An 18,007-nucleotide genomic window follows, 5' to 3' on the forward strand; every position below is an offset into this window, starting at 1 on the left:
CCATGGCTACCGTCCCTAGGACAGCCAAAATTCGAACACACACCTTAGCCACTCAAATGGTCAAACCGTGACCCATTTCTGCACTTGTGGGAAGATTGCTGTCATTTCTGTTCTTGTGCATACATGGACTGAAACAAATGAATCAAAGACACTCTAACACATTCTAATTTATGCCTAGAAGCCGCCTTGGAAGCCTGGAACCGAAACAACTCATGAAACCAACAAAATTTCAGAAAACGTGAAGCCTCATCAAAAGCCGAGAAGCAGGTTTGAGTTTTTTTTTTGAATAAGTTGCTGTCATATTTAGTTTTGTCACTTGAATCCTGAACATATACTGATTTTAAATACTTATTATGACTTGATTGAAGAGCAAAGAAACAACATAGACATGCCTAGAAATTTGTTTTGAAGAAAACAAATCAAAACGACAATACGACGCGACGGGATCGGAGTTGGCTTCCTTCTTTCTAATTCAGCTGCTGCTGCACGATTTTTAGCTGATGTTCTTTTATGATATTTCGAAGGTAAGGGTGTAGTTGATGTTAGGGATGAAGGTGTATGATAAAGGAGGTGTTAAAGGGGTCTTGAAGTGCATTAAGGGGGGAGTTACAAGTGAGAATTTGAATGGGTTTGAAGTGGTTTCCCTTCCCCCTTGCTGGCCGATGTTACTCATCTTTTTCTTGCTGTGATTCACGCTAGTTTGTTTGGATCTTGTTGAGGAAGGATTAAGGTTAGTTATGGTGTATGTATTACCCATCATCATGGAGATTAAACGTAGGAAGTGAATGCACTATAAAATCATTTAGTGGTAAATTTGAATGAGGTTTGAATTGCTTCTCCTTCACTCCTTATTGCCGTTGGTTTTTTTCTCATTTCTTTGCTGCATGGTCTCATTCATTTGCTAGGTAATTAGTTGGGGAGAAATGAGGTGCTTTATTGCATTTAAATTTCCTACTAATTAGAGAATTAGAATAGGACATGAATACACCATGAAGTGTAATTAGAGATAGTTTGAATGGAGAGTTATCAATCTTCGAAATATTTTAAATGTTGGTCATTATTATTAATTTGCATTGTATATTTTTATTTAAACCTTGCATTTTAATTGTTTAAGATTTTAAACCATCATTATATTTATTTTAATGCATTAACAAATTAATTTAGTTTAGCATCTTGCTTAGAACTTTTGCATGGCATACATGACCTCAATTTAAATGTTTAAATGCTATGTTTAATTTTTGAATATATTTACCCTATATCAGTTCATCCCCAATTGTTTACACATTTTACTTAAACTTTAATTAAATATTGAACCTAATAGAATTTATTTACTAATTTGACTCCCATTAATTTAATAAATCCTAAAACATTCTTTTTCTTCAAATTAAATTATTTCTTGACTTAAATTAAATTTAGGAATATTTTTCTTATTATTAATGTTATCTCAAATCTTCCAAACTCCAGTCCGGCCTCGCGTATTTATCCCTAAAAGGTGAAACTAAACATCTACTTTTTAAAATAAATAAAACACTTCATATTTTCATAAAAATTCATTTTTAATTTAAATAATATAAATTATGCATGGCTTATACGTAATCTGATTTTTGGGTTCTAAAACTCTACCCTCCTTAAAGGAATTTCGTCCCCGAAATTAAAACTTACCGAATAACTCGGGATAACGACTCCTCATTTCTGGCTCAGGTTCCCACGTAGCTTCTTCCTCCGAATGATTGAGCCATTTGACTTTCACTAGCTTGACCATTTTGTTCCGAAGCTTTTTCTCCCGCCTGTCTAAAATTTGCACTGGTCTTTCCTCATAAGACAAGTTCGGAGTGAGCTGCAACGGCTCAAAGTTCAAGACATGCGATGGATTCGCCATATACTTCCTCAGCATGGAGACGTGAAACACGTTGTGTACTCCGGCCAGATTAGGCGGAAGAGCAACACGGTAAGCTAATGTCCCAACTCTGTCGAGGATCTCAAATGGTCCAATGAATCTCGGACTGAGCTTTCCTTTCTTCCCGAACCGCATGACACCTTTCATCGGTGCTATCTTCACGAAAACATGGTCACCAACAGCGAACTCTAAATCTCTCCGTCTCTGATCCGCATAACTCTTCTGTCTACTATGAGCAGTCTTCATCCTATCACGAATCTTGACTACTACATTAGCAGCCTGCTGCACAATCTCCGGACCCAATTCTGCTCTCTCCCCTACTTCATCCCAATGAATAGGCGATCTACACTTACGACCGTACAGTGCTTCATATGGAGCCATACCTATAGACGACTGAAAACTGTTGTTATAGGTAAACTCCACCAATGGTAATTTTGATTCCCAACTCCCGGAGAAATCAAGAACACATGCACGAAGAAGATCCTCCAATATCTGGATAATTCTCTCAGACTGACCATCTGTCTGTGGGTAAAAAGCTGTGCTAAACAACAACTTCGTACCCATGGCTGAATGCAGACTCTTCCAAAACGATGAAGTGAATCTAGGATCTCGGTCAGACACTATAGAAACGGGAATGCCATGAAGTCTAAGGATCTCCCGGATATATAACTCTGCATACTGGATAATGGAGAAAGTCGTCTTAATAGGCAAGAAATGAGCTGCCTTCGTAAGACGATCGACAATCACCCATATAGCATTCGACCCTCTGACTGACTTCGGCAGACCGACAACGAAGTCCATGGTGACATTCTCCCACTTCCACTCGGGAATAGGAAGAGGCTTGAGCAAACCTGCTGGTCTCTGATGTTCCGCTTTCACTAGTTGACATGTCAGACACTCGGACACAAAACGTCTGATATCCCTCTTCATTCCTGGCCACCAATATAATAGCTGCAGATCTTTGTACATCTTCGTACTCCCTGAATGAATAGAGTACAACAACATATGGGCCTCAGATAAAATATCTGCTCGAATAGAATCGCTATTAGGAACCCATATTCTGTCTCGATATCTGACAATACCATCTCTAACTGTGTACAAGATACTTCCCTTGGCTTCATCTCTCTGTCTCCACTTAGCTAACTGCTCGTCTGCTAACTGCCCACTGCGAATACGATCTAGGAGAGAAGAACTGATCGTCAAAGTAGATAGACGAGGAACTCTACCTCGAGGATATGTCTCTAAATCAAACCTCTGCATCTCAAACTGAAGAGGTCTCGAAACCACCAAATGATCCATCCCTGCGACTTTCCTGCTCAACGCGTCTGCAACTACATTAGCTTTGACAGGATGATAGCTAATGTCACAGTCGTAGTCCTTTACTAGCTCCAACCAACGCCTCTGCCGCATATTCAACTCTTTTTGTGCAAAGAAGTATTTGAGACTTTTGTGGTCGGTGAAGATCTGGCACTTCTCTCCTTACAAATAATGCCTCCAAATCTTCAATGCAAATACTACAGCTGCCAACTCTAGATCATGAGTAGGATAATTCTTCTCATGAATCTTCAACTGACGGGAAGCATATGCTATCACCTTTCCATGCTGCATCAATACTGCGCCTAACCCGAGTTTCGAAGCATCGGTATACAGAACAAAATCTCTGGGTCCTGAAGGCATGGCCAACACTGGTGCTGAAATAAGAGCTTGCTTCAATGTATCGAAGCTCTTCTGACATTCCTCGCTCCACACATACTTAACATTCTTCTTCGTCAATGATGTGAGTGGAACTGCGATGGAAGAGAATCCCCGAATAAACTTCCGATAGTATCCTGCTAACCCAAGGAAACTACGGATCTCTGATGCATTTTGCGGCACAACCCAATCTCTGACTGCTGCAACTTTCGCCGGGTCTACCTCAATACCACTGCTAGAAACGACGTGGCTTAAGAACGCCACTTTCTCTAGCCAGAACTCGCATTTGCTGAACTTCGCGAATAGCTTATGCTTTTGTAAAGTCTGCAGTACTGTGGTTAGATGTCGGCTGTGATCCTCTTGATTCTTTGAGTAGATGAGAATATCATCTATGAATACTATCACGAACTGATCAAGATATGGCTGAAATACACGATTCATGAGATCCATGAAAATCGCTGGCTCATTCGTCAAATCGAATGGCATCACAAGAGACTCGAAGTGGCCATACCGAGTCCTAAAAGCAGTCTTGAGAACATCGGCGTCTTTAACTATCAGCTGATGATAACCAGAACGCAGATCAATCTCGAAGAATACGGAAGCTCCCTGCAACTGATCAAATAAATCTTCAATCCTCGGGAGTGGGTATTTGTTCTTCACTGTAACTCTATTCAACTCCCGGTAATCAATGCAGAGCCTCATCGAACCATCCTTTTTCTTCACAAACAAGACCGGTGCGCCCCATGGCGAAAAGCTCGGGCGAATGAACTCCTTGTCAAGAAGTTCCTGAATCTGTTTCTTGAGTTCTGCCATCTCTGTCGGTGCTAATCGGTATGGGGCTTTCGATATCGGTGTGGTACCTGGCATAAGCTCAATAGAAAATTCCACCTCTCGCACCGGTGGTAAACCAGAGACGTCATCAGATAAAACATCTAGAAAGTCCCGGACAATAGGAACATCGGATGCTGACTGTTTGGGCTTCTCGGGAACAGATACAAGAGTAGCTAAAAATGTTCGGCACCCTCGATGAATGAGCTTCCTAGCCTGGGCACAAGATATCATACGCAGTAAATTAAAATACCTGTCTGGCTCGAATAAGAATTGTTCCATCCCAGGCGGTCGGACTAGAACAGATCTCTGTTGGAAGTCAATCAAAACTCGGTTCTTCAATAGCCAGTCGTGCTAAGTACCTATATATCCATGTGGTCTTAGATTCGATCCTGGGAAGCACAAGCTTCAGTGCATGGGCTGAAGAGTTCTACGAGTAACCCGTACGATGCCTATGGAAAGCCCGTGAGGGAAAGAGTTCCATAGATGGGCCAAGGCCCATAGAGCAGAGCCCAAGATCGGGATAGCCTTGGATCGATCGGGGCAGTGGGCCGTATGGGCGGTCCACTGGGCCTGTAATGGATCGTTACAACCAGAATTATATCAAATTTCGGTATCGGCAGAACGATCAGATCCGCATACACAAGATTACCATGAAGTTCAAGGTCTATATCTTGGATCACATTAGTAGCTGTCATCTCCTCTCCAGAAGGCAATGCTACTGAATACGCTATGTCTAGCCCAATTGATTTGATCTTGAGAGAATTTGCAAAGGTTTCCGAAATGAACGAATGAGTAGCCCCTGAATCGATCAAGGCTTTCGTAGCTGAACCGGCTATAAAAATTCTCCCTGAAAGATTGGAATATTATGCTAAACCCAATAGTTTTACAAGAACTATGCTTATAGACATGCAAAGGTCAAAGTTCTTCTAGCCTAAATTCTCGTAAATAACACTGATTAGAGCATGCAATCCTATCATAAATTCTAAGTTTAAAGTCTTATTCCAAAACATTAAACTTCAAATACAACTTAAGGATTTAGGATACCTGTCATGAGCATCGTCTCCGGATTAGTCTCCGCAGCATGTAGAGCAAAAACTCTGCCTTGGGTAGGCAGATTCTTCTGAGGGCAATTCTTCAATATGTGGTCGGTACTACCACATTTGGAACACTTTCCCGAACCATACATACAAGTCCAAGCATGACGACGTGAGCACTTGGCACAGACTGGGTACTCCACTGTCCTCGGGACTGCTCGTCTCTGCTGTTGCTGCTGCGGCCCTCTGTTCCTGGGTGGACTGTGGAACTGTCTCTTATTCTGGTGCTGCGGCTGAGAGGGACGGTGTGGTGCCTGAAATGGTCGTTTACCCTGGCGATCACGCTCAATATCCTGCTGGTCCTGCTCTGCAGCTAGAGCTCTGGAAACAGCAACGTCATAGGTAGTAGGGCCAGCCACCCTAACATCATGGCGTAAGATCGGCCGCAGGCCATTCAGAAAATGTCTCAATTTAGTTCCAGCATCATTAGCAATTAGGGGTACAAAATGACATCCCCTCTCGAACTTACCGATGAACTCTGTAACAGTCAAGTCTCCCTGCCTCAGGGTCATGAACTCCGTGGTCAACCTCGAACGCACCTCTTCAGTAAAATATTTAGAATAGAATACCTCTGTGAAGCGCGCCCAGCTCAAAGTAGTCAAATCCAAAGCCACAGATGCTCCTTCCCACCACAGGCGAGCGTCTCCTCCCAACAGATAAGTCGCACAACGAACCCTGTCTCCATCTTCGAGCCCCATGAACTCAAAAATAACCTCAAGGGACTTAATCCATCCCTCAGCAGCCATAGGATCGGACGTCCCTAAGAACTCCTTTGGTCGCATCTTCATGAACCGCTCATAGATAGCCTCCAGTCCCGTCTGTCTGGCTCCCACTGCATTGTTCCCCGCGAACTGTGCGAAGAACTGAGTCATCCCAGCTAGCATCTGGGCATTCATGTCTGGTGGAGGGGGTGGTGGTAAATCTCTCTCCTCGTTCTCCCCTTGTCTCTGATTCTCACCGTCCTCATGACGGCGCTCATCATCACCTCTCGGGCGTCCAACACGGCGTCTTGGAGGCATGTTGTTCCATCATTATAACCCATATGTAACCAACATGCATAATTCAATTATTTTTTTTAATAAATACTGCACAATCATAATCTTGACATAAAAAATTTCATGCAATCATGATGTAAAAATATTTCATGCTTTAAACGAAATGTGTAATCAAAAAACTTACAGACCGAAGACGTGACTTCATGAGCTTCCCGAGAGCAGTAGTAGTACAACCCTTTACAAGATCATAGGCTCTGATACCAACTGTAAAGGCCCGTATTTCGTATTCATAATTTTGCGGAATTATTAAAATTTTTCTAAATAAATAAATAACTTGCCTCATTTATAAAATAAACATGTAAATAATTTGAACTTTAAAAATAACAGCGGAAGTCAACGTAATATTTCAAACAACAATTTAAAAATAATCCAACATATTAAATCGAGTTTGAAAGATAACAGGTGCATAAACTAAAACATGAGGTCCTCGGGTTTACTACTGCTGCCACAAGATTGCTCACAGGTCTACGCCCTCCGTCTCGACCTCATCAGTACCTACAACAATCAAGTCTAGTGAGTCTAAAGACTCAACATGTGTATATCGTGAATAACAAGTAAATATATCATAAAATCGCATGCAAATTAAAAATAAAGTATCGTAAAGCGTATGGTGAAAATCGTATCATGAATAATTATATCTATGTGCATATCTGAAAATCATACGTAAAAGCTTTGCTCAATAGAGCTATGTCATGTCATATCATAATTTTCTAGTAGAGATAATTTTTCTAAGCAAGTGGCCCATAACATAACGTAAGCGCCTGATCAGACTAAACCACAGTATACTGGGCGGTAGAGATCAATCACAGCCCTTGGACTGGATGTCCTTACCCATACATAATCATAAATCGGTCGTAAGTCACCGGGCGGAGAGGTCCTCGGTTGTTCCTACCGACTTCCAAACTCATAAGCATAAGGTGGCAACAAGTCATATCGCATATATCTCAAAAATAAACATTTTATATTTTTATGATCGTAATATAATTATAACCCTATTATTTTTTTTTCGGATGAGTTGGATAGTTCCCAGGCTTGCTGCGACTTACTACTAATATGTGACACATGAAATAAATCTTAACTTGACAAAAGCTTAACCATAGAACCAAAAACGAGACGATTCGGACCAACAACTTGATTTTTAACTAACCATGGCTTCGTACCAGCCCGAACAAACATTAAATCGACGTTTAACCATGATTAAAAATACCCCAAACATACTGAAAAATATGCATAATAACTGTAAAACACGAAAATAGGTGAAAGGAATCCAAAAACATAAAACACTCTTTCGAGAGTCATTTTGGCACCTTTCGCCGTAAATTCTCGTACGACCTCTAAACTCGACCAAATCACGAACGGCCAAAAACATGACTTTCCTAGCTCATTTAGGTACTGTCCAGTCCAAGGTCACGGGCTAAAAGCTAACCAAGGACTCAAAACAACCTCAAAACCGAACAGAAAGTTGCTGTAAAATTACAGCCGGAGCAGCTTGTGTATTTGAGGTGTAACTCTGAAATTTATTGACTAATGGCTTAAACCACCGCTCAAGGACTCTTATCAACATCCTAAGGCATGACTTGGACCATGGCTAAGGGCTAGAAGCCAACCACAACCCAAGACAGTACTTAGAACAAGAACAGCTACAAGCCGAGAGCTCCGCTTGGGAGGGAGTGTCTTGTAATGACATATTTTACTGTCTTATCTCATTCCAAGGGCCATTTGATCGACCATGGCTCAATCTAGACATGATGGAGAGTTGTATGAACCATGGCTATGGGCTAGGAGCCAACCATCATCCATACAACCACTCAAAAACCGAAACACACTCACACGAAAAAGTGAAGGAACCGATGTGCCCTTGTGTAGTTGCTGTGATATCTTGAATGGATCTGTGAATTAGAAAGTGAAAGAACGATTTGGTCATGTCCTAGACATGATAAGTGAGGGTTCTAACCATGGCTACCGTCCCTAGGACAGCCAAAATTCGAACACACACCTTAGCCACTCAAATGGTCAAACCGTGACCCATTTCTGCACTTGTGGGAAGATTGCTGTCATTTCTGTTCTTGTGCGTACATGGACTGAAACAAATGAATCAAAGACACTCTAACACATTCTAATTTATGCCTAGAAGCCGCCTTGGAAGCCTGGAACCGAAACAACTCATGAAACCAACAAAATTTCAGAAAACGTGAAGCCTCATCAAAAGCCGAGAAGCAGGTTTGAGTTTTTTTTTTTTTGAATAAGTTGCTGTCATATTTCGTTTTGTCACTTGAATCCTGAACATATACTGATTTTAAATACTTATTATGACTTGATTGAAGAGCAAAGAAACAACATAGACATGCCTGGAAATTTGTTTTGAAGAAAACAAATCAAAACGACAATACGACGCGACGGGATCAGAGTTGGCTTCCTTCTTTCTAATTCAGCTGCTGCTGCACGATTTTTAGCTGATGTTCTTTTATGATATTTCGAAGGTAAGGGTGTAGTTGATGTTAGGGATGAAGGTGTATGATAAAGGAGGTGTTAAAGGGGTCTTGAAGTGCATTAAGGGGGGAGTTACAAGTGAGAATTTGAATGGGTTTGAAGTGGTTTCCCTTCCCCCTTGCTGGCCGATGTTACTCATCTTTTTCTTGCTGTGATTCACGCTAGTTTGTTTGGATCTTGTTGAGGAAGGATTAATGTTAGTTATGGTGTATGTATTACCCATCATCATGGAGATTAAACGTAGGAAGTGAATGCACTATAAAATCATTTAGTGGTAAATTTGAATGAGGTTTGAATTGCTTCTCCTTCACTCCTTATTGCCGTTGGTTTTTTTCTCATTTCTTTGCTGCATGGTCTCATTCATTTGCTAGGTAATTAGTTGGGGAGAAATGAGGTGCTTTATTGCATTTAAATTTCCTACTAATTAGAGAATTAGAATAGGACATGAATACACCATGAAGTGTAATTAGAGATAGTTTGAATGGAGAGTTATCAATCTTCGAAATATTTTAAATGTTGGTCATTATTATTAATTTGCATTGTATATTTTTATTTAAACCTTGCATTTTAATTGTTTAAGATTTTAAACCATCATTATATTTATTTTAATGCATTAACAAATTAATTTAGTTTAGCATCTTGCTTAGAACTTTTGCATGGCATACATGACCTCAATTTAAATGTTTAAATGCTATGTTTAATTTCTTGAATATATTTACCCTATATCAGTTCATCCCCAATTGTTTACACATTTTACTTAAACTTTAATTAAATATTGAACCTAATAGAATTTATTTACTAATTTGACTCCCATTAATTTAATAAATCCTAAAACATTCTTTTTCTTCAAATTAAATTATTTCTTGACTTAAATTAAATTTAGGAATATTTGTCTTATTATTAATGTATCTCAAATTTCCAAACTCTGGTCTGGCCTCGCGTATCTATCCTGAAAAGGTGAAACTAAACATCTACTTTTTAAAATAAATAAAACACTTCATATTTTCATAAAAATTCATTTTTAATTTAAATAATATAACTTATGCATGGTTTATACGTAATCTGATTTTCGGGTTCTACAAGAAGAGAAGAGGGAAGCTCCCGGGAGAGGAGAAACAGACAACCAGAAAAGAGAGACTCCTCCCCAATTTGAGGAGTAATAAAAATTTATTTCAAGAGGATCTACGGATGGAAATTCCAACCAAGCTCGGAAGGCGAGAAGTAGGAGAGAGTGTCTAGAAATTGATGGGAAGGGGAAGAATGAGCCAGTCATAAGTTTTAGCCCGGAAGATCTCAAGTAGTCAGTTTACCTCATAATGACGCTCTTGTCATTCAAGCCCGGGTTGCCAATTATGATGTATTAAGAGTTTTCGTTGATAATGGCAGGTCTGTCAATGTTATCTTCAAAGAGGCCTTGATTCAAATGGATTTATATGAATACCAGTTGGAGGCGGTTGAGACTGCCTTGTTTGGTTTCGCGGGTCATGCTGTATATCCAGAAGGGGAAATAACATTGCCATTAGCTCTAGGAACTGGAGATTTGCGAAAGACGGTCATGACAGTCTTTACAGTGGTGGATGCCCCATCTTCATATAACATTATCCTTGTGAGGCCAGCTATGAACGAGATGAGAGCTGTGACCTCCAATTTCCATCAGAAAATGAAATTTCCAGTACGAGGACGAGTCGGGGAAGTCAGAGGAGATCAACCTTCCTCCCGGAGGTGTTATGGGGAAACTGTCCGGGTGGACCAAAAGAGGGCAAGGAAGGAAGACAAGGGGGAGAAAGTAAGTCGAGCAGAGGAGGTGGCCGGGGAAATGGAGGTGCATTTTGTTGCGGAGGAAGAACAACAAGCGGTGGAGGTTGAGCCAGGGAAACATATCTGGGTGGCCCAAGACCTTAATGCTTCCACCCGAGTAATTCTCTTAAATTTTTTAAAAGCTAACATCAATGTTTTCGCTTGCTCTCAGCAGGAATTAGTCGGGATCTCGCCTCATGTGGCTGAGCAGAAATTGAATATTATCCCGGGATCCGAGCCTGTGAAGCAGAAGAAAATGCATTTTGGTTCCGAGAAGGACAAAGTCATTGATGAGCAGGTGGAAGAGTTGTTGCGGGCCGGCCATATTTGGGAGGTACAATTCCATACTTGGCTCTCGTATGTGGTCCTTGTTCCAAAAGATATCGGGAAATGGAGAATGTGCGTAGACTTTCGGCATTTAAATAAATCTTGTCCTAAAAATTGCTACCCACTTCCCCTGATTGATCAATTGGTGGACTCAATCTCCGAGTTCGAATTATTGAGCTTTATGGATGCTTATTAGGGGTACCACCAAATCCCCTTAGACCGGGAAGATCAAGATAAAGCTACTTTTATCACTTCTAGAGGCACTTTCTGCGATGTGGTTGTGCCCTTTGGATTGAAGAATGCCGGGGCCACGTACCAGCGTTTGATGAATCATGTTTTTCAGAAGCAGATGGGTAGGAATGTAGAAGTCTATGTATATGACATTCTAATCAAGACCCGGGAAGTCTCTTGCTTTGTTGCTGATTTGGACGAGTCCTTTGCCACCCTGAAGCAATATGGAATAAAGCTCAACCCGGCCAAATGTGTTTTCGGGGTAAGCAGTGGAAAATTCTTGGGTTTTCTTGTAACAGATCGGGAAATTGAAGTAAACCCGGAGAAGATTAAAGCAATGCTTGACATGCCTTCCCCTCAATCTATCCGGGAAGTGCAAAAGTTAACCGGGAGAATTGCTGCCCTATCTCGATTCATTTCTCGGTCTGCCCACAGAAGTTATCCATTTTTTCAAGTCCTGAGAAAAGCACAAAAGTTTGGATGAGATGAAAAGTGTGAGCAGACTTCTCAAGATTTAAAAAAACCTTTGTCCGAGATACTCGTCCTGGTAAAGCCTGAGCCCGGGGAAAAGTTGTGGGTCTATTTGTCCGCTACATAATATGCTGTTAGCTCTGTACTTATCCCAGAAAAAGGGACCGACCAAAAGCCAGTTTATTATGTCAGTCATGCCCTCAGAGGGGCAGAGTTAAAGTACAGTGAAGTGGAAAAAATAGTCCTGGCTCTAGTAATGACTACCCGGAAACTAAGACCATATTTTCTCTGACATCAAATTGTGGTACTTACCAACTCCCCACTGGGGCGAATCATGACACACTCTGAGGTCTCGGGGAGGATGGTCAAGTGGACAGTAGAGCTCGAGGAATACGACATCGAGTACAAACCCCGGGTTGCTATAAATGCCCAAGCATTAACGGATTTCCTGATCGAAATGATTCAACCAGAAGAGAAAGAAGTATGGAGAGTTTTTGTTGATGGGGCTTCGAATCTGTCAGGACGTGGGGTCGGAGTGGTTTTGATTGCTCCATCAGGAGAAAAGGTAAAATTAGCACTGAGGATCGACTCCCAAGTCACCAACAATGAAGCTTAGTATGAAGCTCTTGTGGCAGGACTACAAGCCGCCCGGGAAGTCGGAGCTTCCCGGGTCATTATTTACTCTGATTCTCAATTGGTCGCCCAGCAGATAAAAGGAACATACGAGGCCAAAAATGAAAAAAATGCTCAAATATCTGGGGCTCATCACAGCACGGGCAGCGTCCTTAACTGATTAGAGCATCGAACAAATTCCCAGGGAAGAAAATGGGGAGGCTGATGCCTTAGCCAAGTTAGCCGCTTCCATGTCAGACATAAGCACCCGGGAAGTCTTATGTTTTACCTGGTTGGTTCTCTCAATTGATGAAAATGTGCCAACAGCCCGAAAAAATTCATGGATGACCCCTTTGATCGAATATATAATTCATGAGAAGCTCCCAAAAGACCGGACTCAAGCTTTAAAGATCAAGAAGCAAGCACCCAAGTTCCCTCTTTTAAATAATGTTTTATATAGGAGATCATACCAGGCCCCTTTCTCAAATGCTTAGCAGAAAATGAAGGGGAATATGTCCTCCAAAAAATCCATGAGGGATGCTGTGGCGAACATCTCGGTGGAACTGCCCTGGCTCGAGAAACAATACTAGCCGGATTCTGGTGGCCCCGAATAAATCAAGATGCTGCTCAAATTGTTCAAACATGTAAAAGCTGTCAGTATCATTCCACATTTCAACACAACCCAACCAGGGGCATGCAACCGATCTCAGCCTCATGCCCCTTTGATCAATGGGGCATGGATATTGTGGGCACTTTTCCTGTAGCTCGGACTCAGAAGAAATTTCTTCTGGTTGCTGTCGATTATTTCTCTAAATGGGTGAAATCGGAACCTTTGGCCAAAACTACTGAGAAAGAGGTGATGAAATTTCTCTGAAAAAATATTGTTTGCATATTTGGTATCCCTAGGAGATTGATTTCAAACAATGGGAGACAATTCTAAGGAAAGAAAATTATGTCTTGATGCCAAGAAATGAAGATCACCCAGTTTTTCACCTCAGTAGATTACCCACAAGCCAATGACCAAACTGAGGTAACCAATATGATCATTGTGCAAGCATTAAAAGCCCGACTTCATGAAAATGGAAGAGACTGGGTTGAAGAACTACCGAGTGTACTATGGGCGTATCGAACTACACCTCGAACAGCTACTCGGGAAATTCCTCATAGTTTAGTCTATGGCTCGGAAGCAGTCTTACTTGTGGAAATTTGACAATCTTCTGCTCGGGTGGAATCTTACCCGAGTAACAATGATCAGATCCGGGCCATTTAACTTAATCTGGTTGAAGAAAGAAGGGATCAAGCACCCATCCGAATGGAAGCCTATCGGAGAAGGGTTATGAAATCGTATAATAAACATGTTCGAACGTGAGATTTCCAGATCGGGGACCTAGTTATGAAGAAAGTAAAGCTAGTAGGTGATGTGGGGAAGTTAGAAGCTCGTTGGGAAGGATCATTCAAGATAATTCAGAGAGTCAGCCCAGGAGCAGCTTATTATCTATAAGATTTTCAGGGACACATCTTTAAGAGACCATGGAATGCATGAGAAATACTATGTTTAAAGTCCGGTTGTTGTATGTATTATTTGTGCATCTAATAATGAAATTGTTCAAAAAAATATCTATTAAGAACAGGGACCCATACCCCGGTTATCTACTAAGTCCAGGGACCCGTACCCTGGCCCGGGGACCTGTACCCCGGTTATCTACTAAGTCCAGGGACCCGTACTTTGGCCCTGGGATCCGTACCCCGGTTATCTACTAAGTCCCTGGACCCGTATCCTGCCCGGAGACTCGTACCCGGGTCATCCATTAAGTCCGAAGACCCGTACCCTGGCCCGGGGACCCGTACCCCGATCATCCATTAAGTCCAGGGACCCGTACCCTGGCCCGAGGACCCATATCCCGGTCATCTACTAAGTCCAGGGACCCGTACCCTAGCCCGGGGACCCGTATCTCGGTCATCCATTAAGTCCAGGGACCCGTATCCCGGTCATCCATTAAGTCTGGGGACCCATACCCTGACCCGGAGACCCCTACCCTGGTAATCCATTAGGTCCATGGATCTATACCTCAGTTATCTATAAGCTTGAGGACTCGTGCCCCGACTATATGTTTAAAGGGTTCTTGGTAAAAGTGTTAAAAAATGGATATTTGAAAAGTTCACCCATCTAATCGAATGCAAGAAAGAGAGGAAGGAAAAACATTTCATTAAAAACAAAAGAAAATTTACAAGGTGCCCAGAAGCCCGAGAAGAAAGTAAAATCCTAATCTACCTGGGGGTTCTGTTTATTTTCTTCCTCCTCATCTTCCAGGATGCAAGCGGCAGCCTTCATCAAGTCCGGGAAATCTTCTTGATCAGGAGGAACGAGGCCGGCTTCTTGGAACTGCTACATGAATTTGTTGAAGCCCAAGTCAAAGTAGACAAAGGCCTTATCAGCCACCATCTTCTTGAAATCCCGGGACATAAAAAACTGAGCCATCTTTTCTTCTTGGGAAGATTTCAGGAGATCCATAGCCGCTTGCATCTCGTCAGCTCGGGCCCGGGAGGATGCTGCTTCTTCCCTGGCAGCATGCACTTCTAGCCTAGCAGTCTCTGAGTTGTCATCAAACTCCTTGCGGGATGACTCCAACTCTGATTGGGTTTCGGCCAAGTCCACTTGCTCTTTCCAGCTAGCTTTTTCCCGGGTCAGGACATGCTCATGGATCTCCTTCACTCGGCTCAATTCCTCCTGAAGCTTGTCATGCATTTTCCGGGCTGTGGAGGCCTGGTAATTTGCTCTCTTGGCTGCCACAGCCACTTGTCCATAAGCAGATATCAGTATCTGCAAGCCTTGCAATTCAAAAAAAAGGTTAGATTGGTGGTATATATATATATGTATATATTAAAAAAAAAGGGGGGGGGGCAAGAGATAAAGAACTTACAGAGAAGGATCGGGAAAAACCCTCGTAGAGCTTCTGGTTGGGGTAAAGTCCCTTGAGATGTTCAACCTCCTCGGGAAGAAGGAGACCTCGAATCATTTTGGTCAGATCCATGGATACTTCATCACCAAAAAGGTTTGGTAGAACCAAGGGAGCTTCACCCTGCAGAGTAGGGCCAGTAGATGAGCCGGGAAGAGGGGGTGCTCGGGCAGATACCTCGGGCTATTCCTCTAGAATCATTGTCTCAAGGAGTGGTTCCATCAGAGCCTTCCTCTTTCGATGGTTTAGAGGAGCCGTGTCCTCTTTGCTAACCAGAGAAACGATCTCTTCTCTAGAGGGGACAGTCTCTTCCCAGGCCTCAGCCTCTGCCCAAGCCCGGTGTTCTTCTTGCTCTTGGGCTTCCCGGGCACTCTTCTCTGCCAGAGCTTGTTTCTGTTCGGCCTTTTTCTTGGCAGCTGCTTCGAGGAGACTGGCCTTGATCATTTCTTCTTCTACTGCGCCAAAGTTGGGAGTTAGAAAAATAAAATACAAGTTATTAGCCTGTGGCCCAGCCTGACCAAATTCATCTATGATCTGGTCCACAGGGTCTTGAGGGCGGGGCCCTATCCCGTAGTGAACCAGATTGTACCCCCCGATCAGCACAGATGATAGAAATGACTGGCCTTCCAAGGCATCCCGGGCGTAAGTAAAAGGGGGAAGCAGTTTGAAATCTCGGGATAATTCAGGCTGCTCAGGCATCGAGGACAAGAAGCCTGTCGAGCAGGTAAGAGGAGTCGGGAGTTGAAGAAAGAAAAATTTTGTTTTCCATCCCTTCAGAGAGGAAGGGATGTCTGTCAAAAATCGGTAATGCATCCGGGCCATGAAAGAAAAGAACCCGTCATTAAAACGACAAGAGTAGAAATAATGGAAAATGGAAGAATTGATTGGGATATTTTTCATATGAAATAAAATAAAAGTAGCCGCCATAATCCTAAAGGCGTTGGGATGTAGATGACTAATCGGGAGCCCGAAGAACCGGGCAATTCCTTCTAAGAAATAATGAACTAGGAACTGGAGTCCACTTCTGAGTTGTTCTATGAAAAAAGGGTGGAAGCCGGGAGAAGGAGTATCCGGGTGATCATTGGGCTCGGGAATTATTATTTTGTAAGTAGAAGGGATTGAGCCTGAGAGCCTAACATCATCAGAACTTCCCGGACGGAGGGTGGAAGTTACAGTAGAAAATCACAATGGCCCCGTAACTTTATCTTTCCCTTTGCCCTGGGGGCTAGTAAGTTGGGAAAAAGAGGCTTTGGTTGTTCGTTATTTTGAAAGAAGTCAGGAGGAAGGAATGGGGATACCTATGGGAATGTGAACGGAGTTTTCAGAATGAGTCGGGGAGTTATCCTCCGACTGACCCTTAACGTTTTTACCAGAAGTAGAAGAAGTAGAATCGGACATGATGAAAAAAGGAGAGGAGGTGAGAGGAACTTACGAAGTAGAGACGGTGGCAGATGGATAGCAACAGAGAAATCGCCGGAGTAAAAGAGCGCGTCGCCAGAGAAGATATCGGAAGATATGAAATGGTGAAAGTGAAAATAAGCTGAGGGTGAGGGTATATATAAGGGAAGAATAATTGATGTGAGTCGTTGATCGTGAATTAGATGAACGGATAAGATTAACTTCGGAATTGCGCGGGATATTTGAAGAGACAGACTCGGATTTCAAGGTGACGTAATGATTATCTTCTCGGAATACGAAAATATTTTGTTAGATTTTGAATTCTAGGGCTTACGTCAACCCTAATAATATGACATCAGCCCTAGTGATTCGGGGAGGCCAAGCGACAAATTATCTCCCCTGACCGGGCACACAAGACTAATCGGGACAGCGAGTATGACTCTAGCCCGACTATTTAAGGAGGGAGTGATGAAACCCGAGATGTCCCGGGCCATGCATAGTGCCCGGGTCAGGAAGAGGGAATGTCCTCGGGTCATGGATAAATCTGGGTCAATGGGGCGAAGAACCACCCAGAAGCCCGGGTCTCGAAAAACCCGGTACATTGACGGGATAGCTCAAAGACAAGGAGGATCTATGGAAAGGATTCATCAGAAGGCCGAGCCATTTAACATCCGAGACATCTTCTCCCCGGGCTATTGGATGTCCGGGCTCTCATGCAAATTCCCGGGAAACTTTCTTCCCAGGCCACTTCGATATGAGCGCCGCACTCAAGTATACCAGCAAAGTAAGGTGTAGGCGGCCGACCTATCTCTGACACTAATCCAAGTGGTTGACAAGATCAGGTAGGCTGGATGTGACTAGTATGAAGATTTGACATGTCAAAATAATATGATATAATCAACCGCCCTACTATAATTAATCGGTAGCACAAAGAACGAGGTCATCATTACATCTCCTACTATAAATACTGGGTTCTCTCTTTAAATTTATTCTCAATTCAGATATTGAATACACACATTTATTACTCATTTATTGCCTACACCAATATCACCACCATCACTTGGTTACATTGGTTTCTTGTCTAAATCCTTCACTGACTTAAGAATCGAAGTGGCCACGCCAGACATCCCTCCAGCGTCCATTCACGTGATTACA

The 18,007-nt window shown here is 42.5% G+C and overlaps 1 protein-coding gene across 1 annotated transcript; it reads left to right on the forward strand.

The window, feature by feature from the left end:
* Positions 1–12,246: 12,246 nt before the first annotated feature.
* On the forward strand, positions 12,247–13,371 carry LOC142552404 (uncharacterized). The gene is made up of 2 exons (XM_075662180.1): positions 12,247–12,450; positions 12,958–13,371. Exons 1-2 carry the CDS (start codon positions 12,247–12,249, stop codon positions 13,369–13,371), a joined length of 618 nt encoding a protein of 205 aa, XP_075518295.1.
* The last annotated feature ends 4,636 nt before the right edge of the window (positions 13,372–18,007 follow it).

The sequence above is a fragment of the Primulina tabacum genome, chromosome 7 (genome assembly GCF_025594145.1).
Source record: "Primulina tabacum isolate GXHZ01 chromosome 7, ASM2559414v2, whole genome shotgun sequence".
In the NCBI taxonomy this organism is placed as follows: domain Eukaryota; kingdom Viridiplantae; phylum Streptophyta; class Magnoliopsida; order Lamiales; family Gesneriaceae; genus Primulina; species Primulina tabacum.